Source organism: Dama dama, chromosome 18 (assembly GCF_033118175.1).
Source record: "Dama dama isolate Ldn47 chromosome 18, ASM3311817v1, whole genome shotgun sequence".
Classification (NCBI taxonomy): domain Eukaryota; kingdom Metazoa; phylum Chordata; class Mammalia; order Artiodactyla; family Cervidae; genus Dama; species Dama dama.
The window spans coordinates 7,234,789-7,262,418 of NC_083698.1; the positions used below are offsets into that span (position 1 = coordinate 7,234,789).

Here is a 27,630-nt window from a genome sequence, read left to right on the forward strand (position 1 = left end):
GACTGTGGCAATGATTTTATTTGCAGGAACCACAAATGCCCTCTAGATAGATGTTGGGGTGTCAGGCCTACATCAGGCGCTTCTTGATGAACTGGCCTACTAGCCGCTGGGGCCGCTGCTGGTACTCGGCCAGCACCTCGTGGGGGCTGCTGATCTGGTCTCCTTCCAGGCGGTTGAGGAGGGTGACGCACACCACGGCCGCTGCAGGGAGCAAACGCCAGGTCAGCACAAACTGCGGGATTTCTAGCTTAATTCCGGGAGACCAGCCTCCACTCCTCAAGAGAAGGCGTGGGATGCACAGCATCCTGTCCTATTGTCTCATGCTCCAGCTGCCTTTGCGTCCCAAAGAGATTCCCTCAGCAAACCCCAGGACCAGCTCGGGTCCCCGTACTGCCTTGAAAGGCAAGGTGATGTGACAACGGGGACGGCGGGATTTCTGGAAGGCAGAGCTGGACCTGGAGGGGTGAGGCCAGGAACTGCGATGGGTTAACTGCAACTCAGAAATCCGAGGAGCTCCGAAGGCCAGATTCACTGTACAGTTGGCAGTGAAGGCCGCCCTGAGCTGAGGGGGGAGCTTTCTCATCTTTCTGGTCCCTTAGTGGCACCGGAGTCCCAGCAGAGACACTGCGGATCCTGTTTTGAAGCGCGTGTCAATCTGAAGAGCACAGAGGTGCGCTATGCTCTGGGTCCAGAGGCATGCCTTGGGGGGCAGGGTGGGCGGGTAGTTCCAGGAGGACTTGGGTGGGAACCGGGGAGAAGCGGGGGCTTCAGCAGGGTGGGGGTGGGGGGATGGCGGCCTAGGGATCCCACCTCGGAGGCCACAGGCGTTGCACATGGCGGCGAAGACCGTCGCCTCCATCTCGATGTTGCGGATGCCGGCCGCGTAGGCTGCCTGCAGGTACTCCTGCTTATCCTTTGCGGTGTAGGAGCAGAGCGCCCCGTCCAGGCGGCCTTGCCCTGGAAAATCGTGGAGCACTCGGCACGGGCATGCAGTAAACACCTACTGCACGCCCACCCCATTCCCCAGGCAGGGAGATGGTTTCGAGCCCGAGCAGCCTGCTTGCCCTCCAGCATCCGGCCTGCATGGAAATCATAAGAAGCAAGCTCACGACGGCGGCAGACCCCCAGCAGGAGACCAGCGCGCCCCTTACCCTCATAGAAGTCCAAGGTGCACATCGTGTTGCCCACGACTGTGGGGAACTCGCCCAGGTCCTCGGAGCAGCGCAGCAGCTCCTGTACCAGCTGCTCGTCCAGGTCCGTGGTCCGGACCTCTCGCTTCCCCAGGACAATCTGCTCGAACTCCGGCTTAAAGCATGGGTCCACCGCCTGCCGGGTGATGACCACCGAGCCGGGCTTCAGACCTGAAGGAAGGACGGAAGAAGCAGTTGTCTCGCCGCCTGATGGGGCGGCGGGGGTTGGGAAGGGAAGGGCCTGGTCCGTGCACGGGAACGCTGAAAGGTCAGTCAGGCCCTAAGAAGAAATAGGTAAGGATGCCTTTTCTACACCAGATTTATTTTTCCTGATGGTAAAAGAAACGAATGGGTAGACGCTACAGAAAATAGGGAAAAGTGCAAAAAAATAAAGTGAAACTGACGGTGCATCTGCACCGCACTGAACAGCATTTTAACAGTTGCTGCTGGAACTCTCTGGGGCTTTCTTTACCAGAAGGTGTTCAGCTGGTCCCTGTTCTGTACTTTTTTTTTTTTTAAGTATTTAAGGTTTTGAGTTAAACAAAAGTAGCCAAGAATAGTGTAAGGAATTTCCGGGCTCCCCAAAACTGGCTTCTGTGGTCACCAGCCCCTGATGCCCTGGCTTCCCTCCAGGAGTGACCCCGGGTGAGGATCTGCTTTCTGTGGGCGTTTCCACATTTGTACTGACATAATTCTGCTCCTTGGTCTTTGGACTGTTAATAACTTTGCTTGAGATTTGACCATTAGCATTTCTCACCACTTCTTGCTTTAATGGGATATTGGTTTTCCTAGACATTTAGGAGGAAGAAGCCATGAGAGCTGTTCCGGGGCTCCCCGCCCCCACCCCCTATATCAGCTGCTTTCATGAAACATTAAAAAATATGACCAACCCTCAGGCTCTGGCTCTGCTCACCCCCCGGTGTGTCCATCTAGACTCTCCTTGCTGCTTCAACACAGACACCCCTCAAGTGTCTCCCCTCCCCAAGTGTGGGCCTGGAGAACCCTCAGACAGTAGCTTTCAGGAGCTCATGGAGCCCAGGACATTCCAGCCGCTCAGGCCTCAAACTGGAGGGTGCAGTCCTCCTCCAGGGTCAGCTGCTCTTCCGCATACAGACCCTGCACTTTCTCAGGATACCTGTTGGCTATTCCAGAATTCTCTTCTCACACCCATCAGGAACCGCAGCGTTTCTCTTGCTTCCTCCCGACTGGGGGCCCGTGCCACCCACCCACTCTTCCTATTTTGGGATTTGGGGGGATGCCATGTCACAGTTGGCTGTTGAGGATTTGGGGTCCAGCTCTTTAGTTGATCTATCCAATTCTATGGAGCAATTTTGAGAGACTCAAAACCCACCCTTGGAGAAGGCAATGGCATCCCACTCCAGCACTCTTGCCTGGAAAATCCCATGGATGGAGGAGCCTGGTAGGCTGCAGTCCATGGTGTTGGTAAGAGTTGGACACGACTGAGTGACTTTACTTTCACTTTTAACTTTCATGCATTGGAGATGGAAATGGCAACCCACTCCAGTGTTCTTGCCTGAAGAATCCCAGGGACGGGGGAGCCTGGTGGGCTGCCGTCTATGGGGTCGCAGAGAGTCAGACACGACTGAAGCGACTTAGCAGCAGCAGCAGCAAAACCCACCCTGCTCCCTCCAGAATTAATTCTCTGGTTACTGATTTTAAAATCCCTGCAGAGCAAGAACTCAGGAAAGGTTTGCTGGAGCTTCTGGCGACATTGGTGCCACACGCATGAAGGAGAGCCTGTGCTTTGGAAGCTATCACAGGTAAGTGGGCAGGGCCCTCCCTAGTCAGTGGGGTGTTTTCTGAGAACCCTGTTAAACTTTGAATGACAATCTGCAAACACAGATGCTACCTATCAATCTGTCTATACAGTGAAAGGAAAATGAGACTATGTATCAAGAAGTTTAGGGCCTACAGAAGTCCCCATTCATAGCAGGAAAACCTAAAATTTCAAATTATCATAAATCCAGGGGAGGTCAGGCCTAGACGGTCAGAAACAAATGCAGAGGCCAGGCCTCCTTCCAGCAGCTCCCAGCTCCTTGATGGGAGTGAGAATTGTCAGAACCCATTTTTCAGCAGAAAAACCTGCCCTGAGTTGGGACATCTGAAAGCAGGACAACTTACATAAAACAAGTTTGTTTCAACGACTTTGGCTTAAAACTCAACATAATTTTTAGCGTTCTGTGATGTTAAAAAAAAAAAATTATGATGAGCACTGAGGGCTTTTAGGCAATTTAAGAACACTTATCTTAATTTTGTTTTCCTTCTCTTTCTTCTCCCTTTGAGTTTCCTGTAGGTTTTCTCTTAAGATACTTCACATCCTTGCAAGAATAGGGAGGAGTGAGCGAAGTGAAGGAGAAAGGTAGAGAAATGAGGAAGTAGAAAGAAAAAAAAAAAGAATCAAGCAAACAAGAAGGCATGAGAGTGTAACCCGAAAAGGACGGGTTTTAACATGCGAGTGGCCTGGAATCTTTCTGCAGCTATTTCTGGGGTGTGGGTTGGGAGAAGTAGCTGGACCAAAAAAACCAGATAAATAACAAAGCAAACTTGCTTTCACACCTGCTGCTGCTGCTGCTGAGCTATCCTGGGCACAGCCCAGGTCGGAGCTCTGGGTCCCCTCGATGCCCCCCTCGCCCCCAGCAAGGGCCCGGTGGCGCTCTGCACACTGACCTATCCCACCGGAAGTGCCGATGCGGATGAGGGTGACGCCGGAGCAGCGAGCGTGGTACAGCAGCTTGATGAGCTCATGCAGCAAGATAGCGATGGAGGGGACGCCCATCCCGTGCTAGAACCAGGGAGAAACACGCGCGTCACGCTCGGGCGGAGTCTGTGTGTGCTCAGTCGTGCGTTGCTAAGTGAGGGTGAAGAAGGTGAACTTCAAACGTAGTTACAAACTGTGACTACGTGGGGAAGGTTTGCATGATGCTGTTGAACGGATGACCCCGTTTGATGCACACAGCCGGTAGAACGGATCTCAGCTGAGGACCAGGGGCCTGCGGTTGCCAGGTAACGAGCAGCCCCTCCGGCCTGGGAAGGCCTGCACACATTTTCCCCTTTCTCCGCGTGCTCTGCCGCAGCCATCGTCAGTGACCGGCATGTGGCTCCGCCCTGTGAAGGCTGCGGCCTCTCCACCCCAACCCTCCCCTTCTTCAGAGGCCTGCTGGAGTCACGTCCACCCGGAGCTGATCCTAGGCGGAGCAGTCCTGGGAGGATGTGTTTGTCATGGAGCCTGGCATGTGGGAGGTGCTTCCATGGATTATTAGTATCCAGATCTGAACATGTCTTGATTCCCAGGTGTGTGCTGTGTGGTTGAAACTGCCAAACATCTCAGCTACTCAGAGCGAGGGCACCCTCTCTCTGGGCAGCCTTACTCTATGGCAGCACTTGCTTAATGCTCCCGCCTACAAAGGAAACCAGAACTGGGAAACGAGAAAGACCAGAGATTTACGTTCACTCACTGCTGAATCACACGTGTAAGTCCCAGTGAGGGGGCCAGGGCGGGGGCCCCTGGTACTGGTCCTGGCTCTCCTCGGAGGCCTGCTCAGGCAGGTCCTCCTGGTTTCCAACCTGGGCCCCCACCGTGTGCACACAGCTGGGTGGGCGTGCATGTGTGTTTCCATGTGTGTACTGGCAGGTCCTGAAGACGGGCCCCAGCTCCAGGCTCCCCTCACCCCTGGCCCCTCTGCAGGGCTGTGTGCAGGGCAGGCGGGGAGCCTGCAGAGCTGGGGGCCGGCCCCCCGCAGGTACTCACGCTGACGGACAGCACTGGCCCCACTTTGAACATGGCATAGCGGTCGGTGCCCTCACAGATGTTGGGATAGTCAGCACCCACGGGGGCAAAGCCCAGCTCCACGGCCACGTACTTGATGAAGGCCTTCATCCGGGAAGGGCTTCCTCCCATACACACAAACTGCAGACAGAAAACAGAGCCCCATCAGCAGAGCATGGGTCCTCAAAGTGGGACCCCCACTGCAGCAGCATCTCCTGGAACTTGCTAGAAGTGCAGGTCCCTTCCCTGGCCTCCCCCCGGACCTGCTGTGTAAATTTGTGTGCTGTGGAGGCCCCCTGGCGATTCCAGCACTCCTTCAAATGTAAGAAGCACTGGTTCATGGACTCAGCTCAGTGCTATTGGACTCAACAGTGTGAAGCAGTCAGCTGCACAAAAAGGCAGGACCGCCTCGCCCTCCCTGGGCGGATGAAATCCAGGCTCCACGCCAGCCCGGCGTCCACCCATCTGTGTGGGCGGCATCTCGCTCCACTGGAGGGAGCCTGGGTTCGGAATAAGGTGGGGCAGGATCCTCGATATGCAAGCAGCCTATTCATAAAATGGACTTCTAACCGCTCTTTCACCTGCCGGCAGAGAACCCAGTGGCCAATTCGAGAGTCAGGGGCCAGTGGGGGCTTGGGCAGTTATAGCTGTGGACGGAGCAGGTAAATCTCAGAGACACAGAACCTGCAGACTGCAAAGTGCAAAACATGAAAGCTTACAGAAGAAAAACAAGTAAATAAGTCACTCTTAGGGACTCAATGATCGAAGAATTATTAGCCTCTAAACATAAAAAAGAAAACTTCTACAGCCTAGGAAAAAAAATTATAGGTTAGATTTAAGGGAAGAATGAAAATGGAAAATTATCCCCCAGTTTGAAACAAACAGCATCATGAAAGAACCAGGCAGCCAGTGGGACATAACCTGGTCATGACCTTATGATCCCATGAGGCAGCCCTGGATCTAGGGTCAGCGGCCTGTTTCAGTTTAGAATTCTAAACGTTAGTCCACTTTAAAAGTCCTCTGTGAGGACAATTCTGGACCCAGGCACTCAAGGCTCAGGACGAGGGGAGCCTGGAAGCTGCATTCAGCAAGTAAGTCATTGAAGGAACCAGCTCAACAAATCGATGTACATCTTAAATGACAGACAGCAGACACGGTGACTGCTCCTCCTTGCTATCCCTCAGTCCCCTGGAAAAGACTCAGTGTCTGCTCTTTTCTAGTCTCTCAATGAAGCATTAAGAATATTAGTGATCTTAGGACAAATTCCAAAATTAAAAGCCCTGAGCATTTTACCTTCACGTCTCCAAACATAGCTGGGAAATCGTGCGTGCTGGTGCTGAGGCCGAGGTGGTAGAGGACGTCTTCCTTCATTGCGGCTACATGGGGGTTGCAAAGCTGTACCAAGTCACTGTCCCAAAACAGGAAAGGAGACAGTTTATAGAACCAGTGTCCAGTGGCCAACTGGACCACTGAGGCGCTCTGTGCCAGGGAGGCACATGGAACCCAGCAGCAGGACAACCCCAACCTACAGAGGCTTCTGCTCCATCTCAGTTCCCCCCACTCCTTCCCTTCACCCCCTCTTCATTTCCAGGGCTGGTCTTGGAGGATGATCAGACAGAACTCACAAGAGCACCGAATGGTACAAAGATCAAAATGCCAATTCACTCCATATAGCGTGTAGCCAGTTGCTACCAAACTCAAGCTCACTCAACATATAAATGTGGCTTTGTGGTAAAAATGATACACTTATCACAGGAAATATGCATGGAAATAAAAGAAAAAAATGGCCTATAATCCTCCCACTCAGAGATGGCTTTTCCAATCTGATGCCTTTCCTTTTCATTTCCTTGTCATTAGCCAGCACCTAGCTGGTACAATATCCAAAGAGAGTGGTGAGAAAAGACATCTTTTCATTTTGTTTTTTTCTCTGCAGCTGCTTGAAACTTTGTGTGGTTCACATTACATTTCTCTTGGATGGTACACTGCTGGCTGGCAGTAGGGGTCAGCAAACATTTCCCACAAAAGACCACATGGTAAATACTTTTTCCCTTGAAGGTCGTACGGGTTCCATCACCTCTTCTCCACCCTGCTATTGTCACATCAAAGTGGCCACAGACAACATGCAAATGGGTATGGATGTGTTCCAATAAAACTTTATTTTTAAACACGATGCCCAGGTCTAGATTGCATCTGCAGCCTTAGATACTCCCCCTTCTAACCTGTGCCTTACAGATCCCAAACGCAAGTCTGCTGCCCAGTGCCAGGGGCAAGGAGAGAGGCAGCACGGGGCCCCAGTTCACAGCAATTAGGACCTTCTATTTCTTCCTTCTGAGCCAGACTTTCTGCTCAGAACCCACTGATCACATTTCCTTCTCAATCTAACTGTGAGAAGAAGCCAGGCAGGAGAAGGTCTAAGCATCCCGGGACTTGTAAACACCACAGTGTAGCTGACCCAGGCCACGTGCACGTTCTCTGCTGTCTCTAGCCCGGGTTCTCCTGGCATCCATTGGTCCTCGCAGACACCCAGCCTCCAGACCAAAGACGCTTGCTCCTCTGCCTTCTGCATCTTGTCACTTCTTCCTTTCCCCTCTCACATTTCCCTCCTATTTCCCTAGAATGGCATCCAAGTTAATTCACAGCCCAACAGTGTCGAGAAGCAGTACTAAAAGAGGCAAACATTTTTCTGTAATGCAAATACATTATTTTTTTGTGTTAAGACATGTCAATAAAAATTCTTATCAAGTGAAAAAAAGTTAAAATTTTTTTTTAAAGATGCAAACAAAATATTAAAGAGAGGCAGGTCTTTTTCTAAAGGGGAGGTGCTGATGGCTGGCTCACAGAACGGCCCTGGGGCAGAGATGGGAGTCTTAACTCAGGACAGGTCATCTGCTCAAGCCACGGTCTGTGCTGGACCCCCAACCAGTTTCAGCCAAGCTCACTCTCCTGAGGCAGGGGGTCTCTTTCCAGGGGACCAAATCCAGCTGGGACAAATCCCAAGCTTTCCCTGAATGCCTGCTGAATCTCAAGGCCAAGCTGAAATTCTGAAGTCACAACACAAACCACAGCGTCTGAAGCTCCTTTAAAGATAATTGTTTTACTATTATTATGGTTCTTGGTCTCTTTCAGGATGTTCACAAGACAGACTACAAACAGAAGCATTACCAGGCAAGCATCGGAACTGACAAAACAGGATGTGACAAAACAACTTTGTCACTTATTTCAAAATACAAAAGCTTTCTTTCCTCTTTCATTCTAGGAAGAGGAGAAGGAAATAGGGTGTAACTCTGGAGACCAGCAAAGATTTAAAAATATGTAAATTAGACACATCATAATAGCAAACAGAGCTAGCTCAGACTTTCTTTTGTTACTGAGGTATTTGACTTGCAGTGTTGTAATAGTGTCAGGTCTACCACAGTGATTCAATTTTTTTTAAGGGCTTTAAAATAACAAGTAAAAGACATATTATTTGGAAACTATTCCTCTAGTCTACACACAATTTCAAACTTGACTTTATCTTCCTTTATTCTGACACTTTATTTGCTTAACAAATATTCATTGAGCACCTACTCTGTAAAAGAAATGGGTGAGATGCAAAAGGAATGAAACTTGACTTCTGATTCCAGGAGTTTATCAGCAGGGAGGGAAAAACACAGCTGTTGGTCAAACTGGCCCAGATGTCTTGGGTCGCATGCTAAAGGGACTGGCAGAGAGACTTCCCCGGTGAGCAAGTGGCTAAGACTCCATGCTCCCCAGTGCAGAGGGCCCGGGTTTCCATCCCTAATGAGGTAATGAGATCCTGCATGCGCCAACTAAGACAGATCTGCAACTAAGACTCAGCACAGCCAAATAAATAAAAAGAAACATTTACAAAAGGGACTGGCAGATGAGGAAGGGAGCCTGAAACCAAAGAGGGGGCGGTCACTGCCGTGTGTGCACCTCACCTGGTGCCCAGGTCCCCTTCACAGCCTTTACTTCACACTATCCCCACTCCATCAGCCCCCGGGGTCCTCAACTTGGGGGCAGAGATCAAGGAGAGGACAGTGGGGACAGGGTGTGTTTGGCTGTCGATGATTGGAAGCACTAGGGATCCTACTATTTCATTTAAAGTTATCTCTGCAAGAGCCATTCCCGGGGCAGCCCCCAAAATTGAAAATGGGCTGAGGACTCTGCGGGGAAGGAAGGAAAGGTAGGTATCCATGTGGGATTAGGAAGTGAGCAGGTGACCGACATGTGTGAGGCTCCAGAGAACCTCCTGAGGAACCTCCCAGAGGAGAACCAAGGAGCCCTTCTTAGGAAAAAGGAATCCTGAGAAAAGAGTTTATGTATGGTGAGGTAGGACTGAATTGAATTAAATATATTTTGTTACTAAGAGTAATTGATACAAAACAGAAGCTTGGTTTTCTCTCTGTGTTAAGAGAATGAAGTTTTCTTGGAGGGACATTCCTGGTGGTCCAGTGGCTAAGACTCTGCGTTCCCAGTGTAGGGGGTCCAGGTTTAATCACTGGTCAGGGAACTAGCTCCCACATTACCACAACTAAGATGAAATGCAGTCAAATAAATGAAAAATGAATAAGTACTTTTTTTAATGTTTAAAAAAATAAAGTTTTCTTGGAATATCGAGCCGTTTTTCCTACTGGATTATGCATCTTTGCCTTTTAAGTGAGCTGTATTTGCTTTTGAAAGATTGTATTCTCACTTTGGTTAAGTGAATTAAGTATTGTTCCACAGCGACCTAAGGTCCTATTTAACCAAGTGTTTTAAAACTTTTTCACTATTTTGACAGACTTCCCAAATTCTCCCTGAAGTTGACTTTAAATTCTTCAGAAAGGACCCGTGAAGCACCTCAGGGAGAGTAAAATTAAACTCATTAGGCTTATTTGGTATGTTAAATTACATGGGAAGCATTGTCATGGTAAATATTCTTAGGTTACATTGTGTGGGTTAAGTATTACTAATATACATATTCTAGAAATTATATACCACTCCTTAGAATCTGGTACATCCTGATAATGTTAACAATCATAATTCTAGTTATTATATTAAAATTTTGTATGTCACAGAAATAGCCAAGTTTCTTTGCCAAATGCAATGTAATCAGATCTTTAACCTTGCCTTTTTAAGTCGTTTGTCATTTATCAGCTGCTTCATCTTCAAAAAGATTCCATAGAAAGGACTTTTTGGTAATCTCCTGGTGGTTAGTCCAGTGGTTAGGACTTGGCACTTTCACCACCAGGACTCGGGTTCAATTCCTGGTCGGTGGTTTTTTGTTTTTGTTTTTGATGGGGGTAGTTGCTTATTTTGTTTTTCACCTTGCTAAGCAGCTTATGGGACCTTAGTTTTCCAACCAGGGATTAAACACACGAACCCCTTCATTGGAGGCTCAGAGTCCTAACACTGGACCTGTTTTCCAGACACAAGGAAACTCTTCCCCTTAAGCTAATTATGACTTACAGAGATTTCCTAAATTACACATTAGTAAGTAGAACTAAGATAGTTATCTTTTCTTTCTACCTGATTTCTCCAGAAATTGGAAACTCTTACCTTCTCATCAGCTTTATCAGGTAATAAAATTAATTATCTAATAATTATTAATTGAGGTCTGTATTTACTGCCTAAGATGCATTTCTCAGATGACTCCTTGTTGCTACGCTACATTATTGTACAGTTTGTTTCTGAAGCTTATGAAAGTAATCTATCTTTGAATGAAGATCACATGCGCCATGGCCTGCAATCAGGGGGCTATGCATGTGGGAAAGACATCAGATAAAGGACTTTCGGAAGGGACTCTATTAGGCCTCTTTAGACTTCGATTAAGATTAATACTGCCAGACCAGGACATGAAAATTATGATATCTGAAGTAGATAGCTGACCCAAGATGCCAGACCAGGCCTGTAAGCTAATTACTTTAATAATTGCTCACACTTTTGCTTATAAACCAGAAACATTTCTTCCTTGGGTTCAGTCATTTTTAAGTTTCAAAAGTCAAACTAATTGCTGAGTTTGTGGCTAATTACCTCTGTCCAGGACTCCTAGGTTAACTTGGTGGGTTTCTCCTCCCTTACTGGATGGCCTTTAGGTCTCAAAGTATTGAAATCATACAAAGTCTGTTCTCTTATTACTGTGGAATTATGTTAGAAATTAGTATCAAAAGATATTTGAAAACAACCCACATTTTCAAGTGCAGTGTGACATTTACTGACAGAGATCTTTGACTTAGCCATTGGAAGTCCCAGTAAAGATAGGAGACTAAAGAAACACAGAGGCTGATTGCAGAGAAGAATGCATTTAATGAGAAATTAATAGCAAAGATACTTTAAAAACCCCATGTATTTGGAAATAAAATGTCCATTTTAAATGATGTGTGTGTCTAAGAAACCATAAAGAGGAAAATTAGAAAATATTTGTAACAGAGTAAAAATGAAAAGAGAATTTACCAGAATTTGTTGCAAGCAGCTGAAGCTGCTCAATGCAACCGAACACACGAATCTTGAATAAGGTACGAAAACAATGAACACTAGCATAGAATTTTGTTAGATTTAAACAAAATGTCTGCTTCAGTTAACAATACTGTATAACATGTTTCCTGGATTTTTTTTATAACATAGTATTTCTTTATATTCTCAAAATTGACTTAGAAGTTTCAAGCCTCATTTAAATTTTTTTTAAATCACCAAGGTAACAAACTTTCTAGACATTTAGCAGTAATACTGATGCCAAAATACCCAGAACTATATCAAAGTTTTCAGTGAATACATAAATTACAAATCTAGCATTCTATTCATACTAAGTCAAACAAGTGGAATCAAAATGCCATAAAGGTTTTAGCTATCATCTTCCCTCTTAATCTTGTGAGGGGTCATGAGAACCCATGACTCACTGCTCTGTGGATGTATATCTGGATGGCGTAAACTGTCAGTAAAATGTCGTGTGTGTGTGCACGCAGGCATGCTGTCTCTTTAGTCGTCAATCTTTGCAACTCTATGGACTGCAGCCTGCCAGGCTCCTCTGACCATGGGATTCTCCAGGCAAGAATACCACAGGAGGTTGCCATGCCCTTCTCCAGGGGATCTCCCCGACCCAGAGATCGAACCCCCGTCTCAGACATCTCCTGCATTGGCAGGTGGGTTCTTAACCACAACAAGCGCCACCTGAGAAGCCCCAGTAATACATCATTTGATGTTACTACACTTTGTCTCAAAACCTTTGACCTCTTCTAGGCAAAACAGTCCTCAGAGCTTTTTGAAAAACCATCTCCTGGGTTATAATTCTCAGGCTAACTGGAATACAATTTTCCATTTTTTTCTCAGATTGACTATTAATTTTTTTTTCATCAATACCAGCAATGCACTAATATACATAAAAGAGTGGCCATGTGAATCACACAGTGGATAAGATAACCCTATATGCAAAACAGAAAAAGAGACACAGAAATACAGAACAGACTTTTGAACTCTGTGGGAGAAGGTGAGGGTGGGATGTTTCAAAAGAACAGCATGTATACTATCTATGGTGAAACAGATCACCAGCCCAGGTGGGATGCATGAGACAAGTGCTCCGGCCTGGTGCACTGGGAAGACCCAGAGGAATCGGGTGGAGAGGGAGGTGGGAGCGGGGATCGGGATGGGGAATACGTGTAACTCTATGGCTGATTCATATCAATGTATGACAAAACCCACTGAAATGTTGTGAAGTGATTGGCCTCCAACTAATAAAAAACATAAAAAAAAAAAAATTAAAAAATTAAAAAAAAAATGAAGTACTGGAAAAATGGTAAAAAAAAAAAAAAATGAACTGCAAAGAAATAAGGAAAGTATTTAAAAGTCAGAACCAAGAGAGCTGGGAGGGCAGCAGGGATTGTGACTCAGAAATTGTCCAACAGGAGAAAGCCTCTTGTAAGTGTTGGATTGCATTGAGCTGCCCCTTCCCTGAAATCTTATGTATTGACCTCCCGAACAGCCTCTTTGGAGCGGCCTCTCAGAGCTGAGGTGCTGCCTCCTGAGCTGCAGTCCTCTTTTTGCCCCAAATAAAACTTAGCTCACAAAAAAAAAAAGTTTCCAGGAGTAAGGAAACCCCCCTGGATACAGGTCTGAGCGCTGGCATCCTTGAGGGACAAACACCCCAAGGCTACAAGTAGCTGCCCGCACGGGGTACCAGGCGTTCTCAGCCAGCTCAGCTGCCAGCCAACCCAGCGTTCAGTCCCCCAGACCCCGCTCGGGCTCAGACTTGAGAACCAAGGCGTCCACGCCTCAGCTCCTAGAACACTGTGGGCTCAAGGCCATCACCACCAGCCTAGGCTGGTCAGCACGCAGGTCACCTTACTTGTGATCTTTCGGCTTCTCCGTTTCAGCCGTGGTGCAGGCCATTCCTTCACCTGAGGCAGGACCCTAGGAGAAGACAGCAGAGTCTGTGAGAAGGTAATAGTGAGCATTTCAGGAGTTCATCAGAGGGCACAGCGATTGCAGTCAGTGGTCACCCAGGGAGCTGGGGAGCGACCTACAGAGAATTGGGAGCAAAGCCAGTGTGTGGCTGATGGCTGCAGCAAGAGGCTTGCATGGCTGTGTGTGATGGTTGTTCGTACTGTTTTGAATTTGCAGCTTTGAGGCATTTATCGCTTAGATTTCAGCTTGCTGACATGGGCTGTCTCAGCATTAGGGCCACCACGGTCCAGTGGGCCCCTTGTTCAATTATTTGAACACTAGTTAATCTCCTGATAGGAACCACTGTCGCTCTGTCAGCAAGGCCACGTTAACCTGTGGAAGGCCAGCACCTTCGAGAGGAACCCTACATTTCTGCATCACATGCAGGCACGAATATACAACCAGGAAGGCTGCTAATTTCAGAGAGGAGCTGGCGGAAATATACCCAAAGTCAGCGCGGGCTGGCATCTTGCGGTCCCCAGGGCAAGACAGCCCTGACCCAACGGACTACACCAGGCTGCCTCACCCTTCTAGAATCCTAACTCTCCTCCAGCTCAGGGCAGGAAGGGAGCAAGCAAAGGCAGCAGCTCTCCAGAGCCTGCCATGGAGGGAAGGAAAGGAAATGGGGCAAGTATGGATCAACCCACCGCCCTGCTCCAACTCAGAGCTGGAAGGAGGGACGTCCAGGAGAGGTAACCAGTTATCTTACTGGGGCTGGGCAATCAGGCGGACACTGCAGAGCTGAGCCTGAGGACCTGTCAGAGGCGAACGCGGTGAGTGAGCCACCCCCACCATCCCCAGGTCAGGTTCCCAACCTGGAACCCCACCAGCCACTTATCAGAAAACCAAACCCACCAAGTGAAAGCCCAGAAGGTCTCCTTTTGGAGAAAAGGATCGACGGCTGCTGTTACACAGTTAAATATTGACCATTTTTAGAAAATGCTGAAGACCGAAGAGTTTTATCATAATTGGTTCTGGGACACAGATTTTTCTGGAGAGTGGCCTGGACTTCCTCCTCCCTTAACATTTATTTATAGGACACTTCTCAGGAAACGCCATCCTGTGCACATATACATGCCAAGTCACTTCGGTCATGTCTGACTCTTTGCAACTCTATGGACTGTAGCCTGCTAGGCTCCTCTGTCCCTGGAATTTTCCAAGCAATACTGGAGAGTGTTGCTGCGCCCTCCTGCAGAGGATCTTCCTGACCTAGGGATCGAATCTGTGTCTTCTGCATTGGCAGGAGGGTTCTTTACCACTGGTACCACCTGGGAAGCCCAGCAGCCTGAGTCAACTGCAAATTACTGCAGGGCAGGGGTGGTTGTTGAGAACCTCCCATCCATAGCCAGGTGACAGCCCAGACTTGTGATGGGGGCACAGGGCTCAGGGTGGGGGAAGGCGGACAGTCTTGTTGGACTGAGCCCCTAGCCTGGGGGTCTGACACTGTCCCCAGGCAGCCCGTGTCAGAACTGAGCCCACCTATAGGACTCCCTGCTTGATGGTGTGGGTGTGGGGAGAACAAATCAGAACTGTACTCAGTGATCAAACTCTAAGGGCATAATTTGCCTTTACAGCATCCAGCAGGCAGACAGATGAAATGAGACGCAGGCAGCCGTTTCTGAAGAAGTCTGGCCTCCAGGAAATGCCACTCTTATCACATGCCCTCTGCTGCCCCTCTGGGATCCATCTCATTGTCTGTAGTAAGTGCAGACACGTCTTCCGAAGCACCAGCCCACAGCCTTCCTTATTGGCCCTCATTGTCCCCTGAGAGATGAAGTCTGGTCTAGGGTCACGGAGAGTCAGTCCCCTCCGGTCTGCCGGCTCTTCCTCTGGGGGTGGTGTGGGGGAGGCGGGTACGGGAAAGAGGAAGGGTGAGAGGCGCCTTCCCACGGGGCCGCAGCTGAATCACAGAGTTCAGAGGGTACACCAGGGGTCCTCAGGGAGAATCCATCCCTGTTTTCCATGAATTGAAACTTAGCCACAGAGAAGGCATCCTGTCTGGACTTGCTAGTGCTCCTCTCTAGCCCAGTTCTCTCCCTGCCTCTGAAGCAGAGAATCCGTTTCCTCTGTCTTATCCTTGCCCTCTGCCGCCCCTAACCTCAGCTCCTTCCTGAAGTGTGGAAGGCTTCTCCTTAGACTCACCCCTCTAGGCTGTGAGCTCCCCACCCCCAAGACAACTCCTCCTGGGGCCAGGGCCTGGCCCTGCAGACGAGAAAGCTTTATTTAACCAGCTCTGTGCAGAGAAGATTAGAGCCTTTGCAATGTTCTAACTGGTAACTTCCTCACTAAATACCTTAAGATGTTCAGGTGGAGTGAGCAAGCATGCACGTTTGCCTAAAGAATCCTGGTACAACCACCAGAGCCGCATTTCACTCTCAGAAGGAGCTGGGTGTGGAGGATAAACGATATGGCTACCCCACCCACCCACTGAAAGGTCAAGGATGGGGAGGGAGTGAAGGAAGTCCCTCCCCTCTCAATTCACTTGCCCTCAGACCAGCTGGAACAGACAGAATCCAAGAGCCACACGGTTGTCACGGGCAGACTGGTTGCTCACTCAGATTCACCCTTATTCTGCAGGCCACCAGCAAGGTGAGCACCCCACTTCTGTAAAAGGAGACCCTGGTGATGTTTAAGAATAACCACTCAGGGAACCATGCAAAGGTGGAATTTCAGAAAGAATTTTCAAGTTAATAAAAATGTGTAGGGGACCTCCACAGTGGTCCAGGGGCAAAGACTCGGAGCTCCCCATGTAGGGGCCCCGGTTGGGGAACTACATCCCACAGGCTGCAGCTAAGACCTGGTGCAGCCAAATAAATAAATCCTTTAATGTGTATGTGAAGCTTGTGGGTAAAAAGATGTCACCAGCCACTGCTATAAACAATGTTGCCTCCATCAAGTCCTCAGCCAAGGCAGCCATCCCCATGTTGCACCCCAGGAAACTCAGGATAGAGAAAAACAAGACGTTGGCCCTAGGTGGTTAAGATGAACATCAGATGAATGATTTCAAGGAGCCCAGCCTCTTACATCGTCCTGTACATAGAAAAGCACTGAGATCATTAACTTGAGATGTCTGGTTTCTATGATTGCCTGTAATCTTCTGATGTTCAACTTAAATGTCTGGTTTTTGTTTTGCTCTCAGCAGAACTCCTATATATCCTGGGTCCACTCTTACCTCTTTGGAGCATTCCTCACAGCTACCTGAAAGGCTGCTCCCTGAACTCAAGTCCTCGGTAAGGCCATCAAACAAAACTTAGTTCCCAACTTTTGTGTGTTGTTGTTGTTATTGTTGTTGTTTTTTGTCAAGAAGATGCATTATTTTTTCCAACCATCAAAGGAATCAGAAAATAGGTCCTTCACCATCGAGGCCAAAGTCTGGCTCCCTGAGGTTTAATGCAGACGAAGAGAGAGGGTCTACTGCAGTCGGTTCAACTCAGGTCACAACTTTAGAGTATTGAAAGCGTAAGTCATGCAGTCATGTCTGACTCTTTGTAACCCTATGGACTGTAGCCTGCCAGGCTCCTCTCTCCGTGGGATTCTCCAGACAAGGATACTGGAGTGGGTTGCCATTTCCTTCTCCAGGGGATCTTCCCAACCCAGGGACTGAACCCGGGTCTCCTGCATTGTAGGGAGATTCTTTACCATCTGAGTCACCAGCGAAGCCCTTGTGCAGCATAACTAGAAGTCATCATTGGCAAGCTCATTCAGAGAATTTAGGGAACATTTTTGCCAACTGCTTTTTCGTTTGCTTACTGAATTAATGCTATCATGCACCTGTTTCCTCCAACAGACAATACGCTTCTGTATTTCCTAAGACACACTCCTGATGTTGTACAAGGTGACTTTCAGCCTGGGCATCACCCCAGGTGGATACTTGTGCAGCAACCGCTTCGCTTCCTCCGTGGCGGAGGAAAGCTGGCTTGCACAAACCCGGCACTGAGTCAGCACCACAGTGCCGTCCACCCACAAGAGGTGCCATCCGGCCCTGCCCGCCCCATCCACCCGGCACAGCTGTGGCCGCAGTGGCAACGTCAGGGGGAGTTCAGGCACTTGCCTCATACTTTTACTTCACCTTTTTAGTAACTCAGAAGCAAAAGGCAAGGGAGGAAGTGAAAGATACACCCATGTGAATGCAGAGTTCCAGAGAGGAGAGATAAGAAGCTCTTAAGTGAACAATGCAAAGTAGAGGAAAACAATAGAATGGGAAAGACTACAGATCTCAAGAAAACTGGAAATGCCAAGGGAAATTTCATGCAAAGATGGGCTCAACAAAGGACAGAAATCGCAAGGACCTAACAGAAGCAGAAGAGATTAACAAGAGGTGGCAAGAATACAGAGAACAATACAAAAAAGGTTTTAATGACCCAGATAACCATGATGGTACAGTCACTCACCTAGAGCCAGACATCCTGGTGTGTGAGGTCAAGTGGGCCCTAGGAAACATTACTATGAACAAAGCTAGTGGAGGTGATAGAATTCTAGATGAGCTACTTAAAATTCCAAAAGATGATGCTGTTAAGGTTCGCACTCAATATGCCAGCAAATTTGGAAAACCCAGCAGTGACCGTGGGACTGGAAAATGTCAGCTTTCATCCTAAAGGGCAAGGCCAAAGAAGGTTCACACTACCATACAATTATGTTCATTTCACATGCTAGCAAGGTAACAATCAAAATCCTTCAAGCTAGGCTTCAGCAGTGAATGGAGAACTTCCAGATGTACAAGATGGATTTAGAAGTGGCAGAGGAACAGAGATCAAATTGCCAACATTCATTGGGTCATAGAAAAAGCAAGCAAATTCCAGAAAAAACATCTACTTCTGCTTCACTCACTATGCTAAAGCCTGATTATTTTCTTGGGCTCCAAAATCACTGTGGACAGTGACTGCAGCCATGGAATTAAAAGATGCTTCCTTCTTGGAAAGAAAGCTATGACAAACCTAAACAGCATATTAAATAGCAGAGACATCACTTTGCTGACAAAAGTCCATGTAGTCAAAGCTATGGTTTTTCCAGTAGTCACGTACAAATGTGAGCTGAACCATAAAAAAGGCTGAATGCCGAAGAATTGATGCTTCCCAACTGTGGTGTTGGAGAAGATTCTTCAGAGTCCCTTGGATAGTCAAGAGATCAAGCAAGTCAATCCTAAAGGAAATCAACCCTGAATATTCATTGGAAGGACTGATGATAAAGCTATAACTCCAATACTTTGGCCACCTGATTTGAAGAGCCGACTCTTAGAAATGACCCTGATGCTGGGAAAAATTGAAGACAAGAGGAGAAGGGGGTGACAGAGGATGAGATAGTTGGATACCATCACCAACTAAATGAACATGAGCTTGAGCAAACTCTGGGAGATGGTGAAACACAGGGAAGTCTGGTATGCTGCAATCCGTGGGGTCACAGGCTTGGACATGACTTAGCAACTGAACAACTACAATGCCTTTCTATTTATCTGTAAGATAGCAGAAGGTGCTAAGAATTGCACTCATTAGTCATTCAAGTAAAATCACCAACAGGTGTACCTGTTAAGGTTAGTATCAGCGCGTGTTGTAGTGTGTGATCTGTAGAGAGAGGACAAGATGCCACACTCTGAGTCCAGTGTAGTAAACATGTGTGAACATGAACTCCAATGCCTGTTGGCTAGGGAGAACCAGGTAAAGATACAGACTTTTCTAGTTCAACGTGAGGAATGAATCGTTTCTTTCCCGGATTCCTAGGAATAGCCAGGAAAAGATGCAGCAGAGAGGACAGGACAAACTATTTACAGCGAGGAGACATGAAACCCCATGAGATACGTGGAGGATGCAGAGACAAGCAGCTGAGCCGGCTCAGGGTGGAGAGGGGTGACTTGGGTGCTGGTCAGGGGCCAGGCACAAGGGCAGCCAGGTGTCAGCACCAACGACGTGACCCCATCCTGGAGGTGACTGGGGGGCTCTGAAATCTTGGATGCAGAGAATGACAGTCAGAGGCTTTCATAGTAAAGCCACACAAAGGGCTCCAGAATAAGCCATTGTTACCTAACAACTATTCTGAGTGCAAGATTTTGAGGTCCTGAAAGCCCTTGGGACTTCCAAACATGTCAGTACCCCTCCTAGAAAAAACTAACCTCCTCTTCTCTGAAAAAACCCCAAACAGATATTGTCCTATCTTATTGCTCATCTCTCTCAAGTGAGCACTCCTCTCTCCAAAGTCCTCGGTGTTTGCATAAGTGCCCTTTCTGCCCCACCCTCTTCTAAGAAGGCATTTTCTCTCCCAGGTGCCTCTCTGCCTCTCCCTACTTCCATTAAGATGATATATAAGCCCCAGATTCTAACCACCTCCTAAGATTGCATTTTTCTCTGAATTCTCCCATACACATATAAATTCAAATCTGCCTGTTCTCTTGCTAATCTGTCTTTTTAATTTGCAGTCTCCAAGAATAGAATCATTGCCCAAAGAAGGGCAATGCCAAAGAATGTTCAAACTACCTTACAATTGTGCTCATTTCATGCGCTAGCAAAGTAATGCTCAAAATCCTTCAAGCTAGGCTTCAGCGGTACATGAACAGAGAACTTCCAGATGCACCATGTGGGATTAGAAAAGGCAGAGGAACCAGAGATCAAATTGCCAACATCTGTTGGGTCATAGAAAAAGCAAGAGAATTACAGAAAAACATCTACTTCTGCTTCACTCACTATGCTAAAGCCTTTGACTGTGTGGATCACAACAAACTGTGGAAAATTCTTCAAGAGATGGGGATACCAGACCACCTTACCTGTCTCTCAGAAACCTGTATGCAGCTCAAGAAGCAATGGTTAGAACCAGACATGCAACAACGGACTGGTTCAAACTTGGGAAAGGAGTACATCAAAGCTGTATATTGTCACCCTGCTTATTTAACTTTTATGCAGAAGACTTAGCAACTGAACAACAACAAGAATAGAATCTAAGTGAGTAGAAGTTTTTCTTCCCCAACATGTGATCCCTGCACAGAGGGTGAGCAGAGATGCAATCACAACAGGAAAGTTTGGTGCATCCTGGATCCAGGAGGTGAATCCTAAGGGCTGGAAGGTGGTACTCAGATGAGGCTGTAAGGGATGCCTGTGTCCAGTGGATTTACAGGGAAGGAAGGCCACATGATGTACCAATCTGAATGTTTCATCAGAGGCACCGGCTTCCCACACAAGATGCCCACAGGCATCACTCGAGGTGGAAGTGCTTGCGGAAACGGGGCAGCTAGGAATTCAGGGTCAGTTACTGGAGAAGCATTGACTTTCAACTCTGTCATTCACAGGTCTAATCTAACTGGGGTCAGCAGGGGTCAGGGTGGCACTATGGTCACTGGTCAGTGGTCCAGTCTGGTCAGCTAGTCCGGGGCTTCCGGAAGAGCTGATGGCTTTCCCACAGCATGGCAGGCTCCATGGGTTAGACCCTGCACCTGAGGATGGGGTTGTCCTGGAGTCAGTTTTAGAAAACATTTCTTCTAACACTGTCCCAAGGGCTGCAGGCGTTCTGTAGACAGCCCCTCTCACTTTCTAGGACCCTCTGTTCTCTAAACAGGCGGGTTCCACTAGATTCCAAGCCCAGAGGCTCTGCCTCCCAGAGAACTCAGAACCTGGCTCTGGGCTTGTAGGTCCCAAGGCTTCGCTGTGAGCACAAGTCTTCCCGATTGTTGTCTCAGTCCTGTTGACTCTTTGCCACATGCTAGGGGACTCAATGGACCCAATGCCAGGGGTGCTGAGCCTCTGAACACACCAGGCACTTTTGGTTAAAGCAGGAGTGTTTACTACTGGTAACAAGCAAAGAGACAGGGAGTTAACCCTCAAAGCACTGTCTCACCCAGTAGCAGAATGAGATGTTCTAAGCCAAAGGTGCACACGTGTTCACAAAAGGGCACTGTGACCTTCCCTGTAGAGTGGAGTCCTAGACGCCCTTGCCCAGTGGATAACACACTCCAGCATCCTGTGTATGTGCAAAACCAGCATCAATCTTGCCTGAAGAGCAGAGTTTAGCATTAAGAGGCAAAGTCACTGTTGGGAGAAACAGACTGAAACTGTCCATGCTGACCAGGCACCATAGTAACCACTTGCCAAGAGTTATTTTATGACAGGAGGTCCTGGTAAGGTTCAAAGAACAAGCCACCACCCACCAGAAGAATTCAGAAAAGGTCAAAGGAGACCCCAGGTCCTCCTACCGACCTCCCAGAGTCCTTCTCATTGGAATCCATCTTGGCTGAGCAATGCGTGCACCATTGATGCTTTTGAACTGTGGTGTTGGAGCAGATGCTTGAGAGTCCCTTGGACTGCAAGGAGATCCAACCAGTCCATCCTAAAGGAAATCAGTCCTGAATATTCATTGGAAGGACTGATGCTGAAGCTGAAACTCCAATATTTTGGCCAGCTGATGCAAAGAACTGACTGGCTGGAAAAGACCCTGATGCTGGGGGAGACTGGGGGCAGGAGGAGAAGGGAATGACAGAGGATGAGACGGCTGGATGGCATCACCGACTCAATGGACATGAGTTTGAGTAAACTCCGGGAGTTGGTGATGGACAGGGAGGCCTGGTGTGCTGCAGTCCGTGGGGTCGCAAGGAGTCGGACAGGCCTGAGTGACTGAACTGACTGACTGACTGGACTATACAGTCCCTGGAATTCTCCAGGCCAGAATATTGGAGTGGGTAGCCTTTCCCTTTCTACAGGGGATCTTCCCAACCCAGGGATTGAACCCAGGTCTCCTGCATTGCAGGCAGATTCTTTACCAGCTGAGCCACAAGGGAAGCTCATAACCCAGAGATAAACGGACCCAGTTACCAGGCAGCCTGTCGCCAGCTGTGACTGCTTTGAAATAACGCAAGAAGGCAGCGAGACCCTCATCACTTTGAGCCTTATCATCTGCCCTAGACGACGAGACCCAGGCTATGTAAAGCCTCTCGGCTCCCCTAGAAGGGAGGCACAGTACCTGAGGCGCTAACCTGCTGTGCTCTCCCCCTTGCCCAGCAAACGGGATAAAGTCACTTCTGTCTCCTCCAAGCTGTCTCCGTCTTTCTATTCAGCATGGTGGGCTGGGAGCCAAGAGCCTGGCAACATTTCCACATGAGGTACAGGAGGCCATCACTCACCTTCTTGCCAACCATCAGTGAGGAGAGGGCAAAGGTTCTGAGATTCACACTCTGGTTCCTAACTGAGGCCAGTCCAGAGAGTGTTTCAATTTCTCCATTGACTGTTGCTCTTCTGTGAGACAGGATGTAACCTAGTTTGACCCCACCCATTCCTTAGAGGGGCTTCCCTCAGAGCTCAGTTGGTGAAGAATCTGCCTGCAATGCAGGAGACCTGGGTTCTATTCCTGGGTCGGGAAGATCCTCTGGAGGAGGACATGGCAACCCACTCCAGTATTCTTGCCTGGAGAATCCCATGGACAGAGGGGCCTGGCGGGCTACAGTCCCTGGGGTCGCAAGAGTCAGACAGGACTGAGCGACTAAACCACCAGCACCACTTCCTTAACTGGGTCATCACTCTAGCTCTGCTAGATCCAACTTGCAAAATTAAAAAGCCCTCCAGCTGGCAGCTGGTTTTGGTTTTCTTGTTTTGTATTTGTTCTGTATTTGTATTTGTATTTGTTCTGTTTTATTTTAGTTTTAACCTATTTAATCCAATTCAGACAGGCGAATTACTTTGGGCATATAGATTAGTGTGTAAACGTTTATTTTTTATTTTTTTTGAATGAACATATTTCAAAAGCAAATGTGTGTGTGTATATGAGAGGAAAGAGGGAGGGAAAGACAGAAAGATGTTCAGGGTTTATCTTTAGGAAGCAGAAAAACTGAAAGTTTTTATATATTTGTTATATATATATATATATATATCTTGTTATATATTCTGTTTTAAAAAAACAATGAATTTGTATTAATTTTATGACAATGAGAAAGTTCACTTGGACAAAAGCCAACGTAAAGAATAACTACTTTGTCTCATCTAAAGTGCTACTTCAGTGCCTACCAGGGTTGAGAGTACTGGAATAAAAAATATAATTCATGTCTGATAAACCTGTTTGAATTAGTCTGCAGTCTCCAAGCGAATGTAGAAAGACAACCAAAAGGTCATTTTGGCCTCTAAAAGGAGGGGTGGGAATCATGGAAAACTGGCCCAGAAGTGGGAGAGGGGGCCCTCTGCTTAGAGTCAGGCAAGCCGAGTGAAGGGCAAGGCAGTCCTGGGAGGGGTTGGCAGGGTGGGAAACCCACTGGGCGTCGCTTCTTTCTATTCAGGAAAAATGCAAATCTTTAAAAAGCCAGGGCCACAGCCAATGAATGGAATCAAAGTTCTCTGACCCGGAAGCACAGAAAGGGGGGGGGGGGGGGGATGTGCGAAGGAGACCAGGCTAGGCAGGGCACGGGGACGGAGAGGCAGCCGGGAGGACGGAAAACAGAGTTCAGAGCGCAGGGTCATGACGCCTGGAGCCAGCCTTACAGGATATGGCCGCGTTCCAGCCTGGATTTCAGAGGGGGTTTCTCTGCAAGTCACCATCAGCGGGGAACTGCACAGGGCAGAGCTGACCTCTGGCGAGGAGAGCTACAGACGGCCAGGGCTGGGAAAGAGCGGGTAGGCGAAGGCTGCGGGCGGTGACTGACTTCCCGGACACGCCCAGACCCCAGAGCTGGAGAGGCGGCCCCACGTGCCCGTCTAAAAGCAACCTGCCGCTTACAAGAGCTGCAAACATACCTGCCCCCCGGTGCAAATCATGTTTGTGTCAGATACTTTAACTGTGAAGTTTCTCTTTCGAGCTGCCGGACACCTTGACGCCAGTATTTTACGCTGTGACAATCTGTTGGCTCAACGCACACACCCGAGTTCATTTTAACTCTCCAGGTCTGGTAACAGTCCTTCTCTAAAACGTCATTTCCCCTCTCCCCTCACGAGAAGGGGACGCTCCAGGTGTCCCAGGACCCATCTCGCTCGGTTTGGGCTGCGCATCTCATGCACCAGGTGGACCCAGCATCCTGGCGGAGTCCGGACACCAGAGCGGCGGAGGCAAGGATGAGCGCCCTCCCTCCAGCACATCCTCCCCGCACAGCCTCCTGTCACGTCCTCCGCGCGGTCTCCCCGCACATCCTCCCGGTGCATCCTCCCCGCGCACCCTCCTGTCACGTCCTCCGCGCGCGGTCTCCCCGCACATCCTCCCGGTGCATCCTCCCCGCGCACCCGCCTGTCACGTCCTCCGCGCGCGGTCTCCCCGCACATCCTCCCGGTGCATCCTCCCCGCGCACCCGCCTGTCACGTCCTCTCCGCGCGGTCTCCCCGCACATCCTCCCGGTGCATCCTCCCCGCGCACCCGCCTGCCACGTCCTCCGCGCGCGGTCTCCCCGCACATCCTCCCGGTGCATCCTCCCCGCGCACCCGCCTGTCACGTCCTCCGCGCGCGCTCGCCCAGCACACCCTCCCGGTGCATCCTCCCCGCGCACCCTCCTGTCACGTCCTCTCCGCGCGGTCTCCCCGCACATCCTCCCGGTGCATCCTCCCCGCGCACCCGCCTGTCACGTCCTCCGCGCGCGGTCTCCCCGCACATCCTCCCGGTGCATCCTCCCCGCGCACCCTCCTGTCACGTCCTCCGCGCGCGGTCTCCCCGCACATCCTCCCGGTGCATCCTCCCCGCGCACCCGCCTGTCACGTCCTCCGCGCGCGCTCGCCCAGCACACCCTCCCGGAACATCCTCCCCGCACTTCCTCTGCGCGCGCGCCCTCCCCGCACACCCCCCTGTCACGTCCTCCGCGCGCGGTCTCCCCGCACCTCCTCCCGGGGCATCCTCCCCGCACACCCTCGGAGAACGTCCTCCCCGCGCTCGCTCCGCGCACTCGCTCCGCCTGCGCTCTCCCGGCACAGCGTACCCGCGCACCCTCCCCGCCGGTGGCCCCGCGTCCCCGCACCGAGTGGCCTCACCGGCAGAGTGATTCCCGAAAACTGGACTCCGGCCACGGAGGCTCCCCGCGCAGAGACTGCCCGAACTGTGCCAGGAGGTACTGGGGAGCTGGTAGAGTCAGGCCTCCCGGGGGTCCCCGCCCGCCGGCCCGCAGCTCCTCCCATCCGGGCGCCCCCGCCCACCCCCGTCGGGTTTCCTGCTGCGCAGCGGGCGACGGCGAGTGACCGGAGACCAACCGCTTACTCATTAAGCCACTCGTCCCGCCCACGACACCTCCCTGCTGCTTCTTCCCCTCCTGACAGCAGACCTGGGGGACAGAGGTGACCACCCGAGGTCACCGCTCCGGCCGGAGCCAGGGTATCTGCGGGCACCCACGCCGAGTGCAAGCGTGGGGCAGGCGGATTGTCCGGGGAAAGTGCCAGCGTTACCGGTGTGGACCTAGCGCTGGGCTGGGGATGAGAGTGGGCCCCACAGGCCAAAGGTGGTCCCCTGGGTCACTCTGGCCTCGGGTTCACTCTGGGACCCGCCTGGTCCTAGTAGCGCCCGAGAGGGCGGGAGGAAATGACTCATTCATTCGGAGCCACCGGCTGAGGCACGGACCTGCCTCCAGGACTCCAGCCAGCGCCGGCCGTCCTGGCTGTCCTGTCACTAGGGGACCTGGGGGGCCCCCCCGCCGGGAACCCCCAGGCCTCGGGGGCGGTGGACGGCAGTGGCCTGCTATCCCTGGGAGATGAAGTCCTTTTCTTTCCAACAGGCTGCACTTAAGCCAGAAAACCAAACACCAAAGACCTGACTATTTGTTCAGGTAGAACCTGGTAAATGTGACACCAGGAAACAAATTGTCTCCAGCCGTTTCTAAACCACACGGGTGAGCCCAGGCGAGCCCGTTCGCTGAGCCCAAGCTCACTCGGCTTGCTGCAGGGTAGGCCGGTGAGGGAGGTGTTGAGGCAAGGCGGCTGCAGCTGCTGCGTGGCTCAGTCGTAGCGACCCCACGGACTGCAGCCCACCAGGCTCCTCTGTCCATGGGATTTCCCGGGCAAGAGTACTGGAGTGGGTTGCCATTGGTTGAGGCAAGGAATAGAACTTTATTTGGAAAACCAAAGCCGACTCACTGAGAAGATGGCCAGCTCGCGTCTCCAAATAACCATTTTGCAGGGGCCTAGATGCCGGGTTCTTTTCCAAAGCCGTGAGAGGAGCAATGAGAAACTGAAGTCAAAAGTCAGCAGAGGAAGAGGCAGTGGGGAAGTAAAGTGAAAGGGTCTTCAGTCTTGCAAAACATCCCCAGGAATGGCCAGCCTTTGAAAGGGATATGTTAATCTCTTCTTTTTGTTGAAGTTATTCACAGGTGGGCAAAGACAGATTATCTATGTGAGCTGAACAAAAAGACACTTTAACTTACAGTCTGGCAGAAGGACAGGGTCCTCTGAGGCAGGCTATTGTGTATGATTATAATAACAAAAGCAACTTAAAGCAAGTCTAAAAAAATTTCTAACACGGAGTCAGAATTGGCTTCTCTGCCGCACCCCGACCACCTCCAGCGCTGCCTCTACAGCCAGCAAAGCTAAGGACAGCCAGCAGTCACCACCCCAGTCCACCCCACCCACTTGGACGCCTTCAGAGAACTCCGCCTGCTTCTGCAGAATCTGTCCTTTGAAGGCCCGACAGCACCAAGTGGTGACCGCCCTCAGTTGGGCTCAACGAGGGCTGAAGTCATGTTAAATGTTCAGTCATGTACGTGTCTGACTCTACGATCCTGTGGACTGTAGCCCGCCAGGCTCCTCCATCCATGGGGATTCTCCAGGTGAGAATACTGGAGTGGGTTGCGATGTCCTTCTCCAGGGGACCTTCCTGACCCAGGGATCAAACCCAGGTCTTCTGCATTGCAGACAGATTCTTTACCATCTGATCCACCAGGGAAGCCCAACCCTAGACTACTTTCCAAAGCCAGATTTTCTTAAACCTGATAGTGTTTCAGAGATACTCAGTGAGGCTTCCTGCTGCTTGGGCCCACTCCCTACGTCCCTGTCCATCCCAGGGCTGCCCCGGATGCCTCACTGAGCAAAGGTGGAAACCCCAAAGAACAGTGTTTTCCAAGTAGCTGGCAGGCCCCATCAGGAGGTCATGAAACGATATAGTGGGGCACAGCCAGCGTCTGATGGCTCTTGAGACAGAAGAGAGAAGAGCCCCCTCCCGGCACACGGTGGAGGGCGCAGATATCTGCGCCTCCCACAGAGTTCTCAGGCTGTGGCAGGGATGAGCCAATCCTGATTCTGGGTGGGAACTGGTTCTGATTTGCTTTCTGTTGCTTTTATTATTATAATCATACATAACGGCTGCTCATACCAAGAA

General features: G+C 49.9%; 1 protein-coding gene across 2 annotated transcripts; it reads right to left on the minus strand.

Annotated features, from left to right (window-relative positions):
• On the minus strand, nucleotides 1-25,420 carry UPP1 (uridine phosphorylase 1). 2 transcript variants are annotated; one of them, XM_061164844.1, is made up of 8 exons: nucleotides 25,302-25,420; nucleotides 13,298-13,362; nucleotides 6,271-6,385; nucleotides 4,960-5,118; nucleotides 3,879-3,993; nucleotides 1,152-1,361; nucleotides 811-957; nucleotides 1-201 (listed from the first exon to the last, which is right to left on the minus strand). In XM_061164844.1, exons 2-8 carry the CDS (start codon nucleotides 13,339-13,341, stop codon nucleotides 68-70), a joined length of 924 nt encoding a protein of 307 aa, XP_061020827.1. In that variant the 5' UTR covers nucleotides 13,342-13,362; nucleotides 25,302-25,420; the 3' UTR covers nucleotides 1-67. The 2 variants fall into 2 exon arrangements, with proteins under 2 accessions (XP_061020827.1, XP_061020828.1); XM_061164845.1 differs by lacking the exon at nucleotides 25,302-25,420 and adding an exon at nucleotides 25,180-25,188.
• Nucleotides 25,421-27,630: the final 2,210 nt, after the last annotated feature.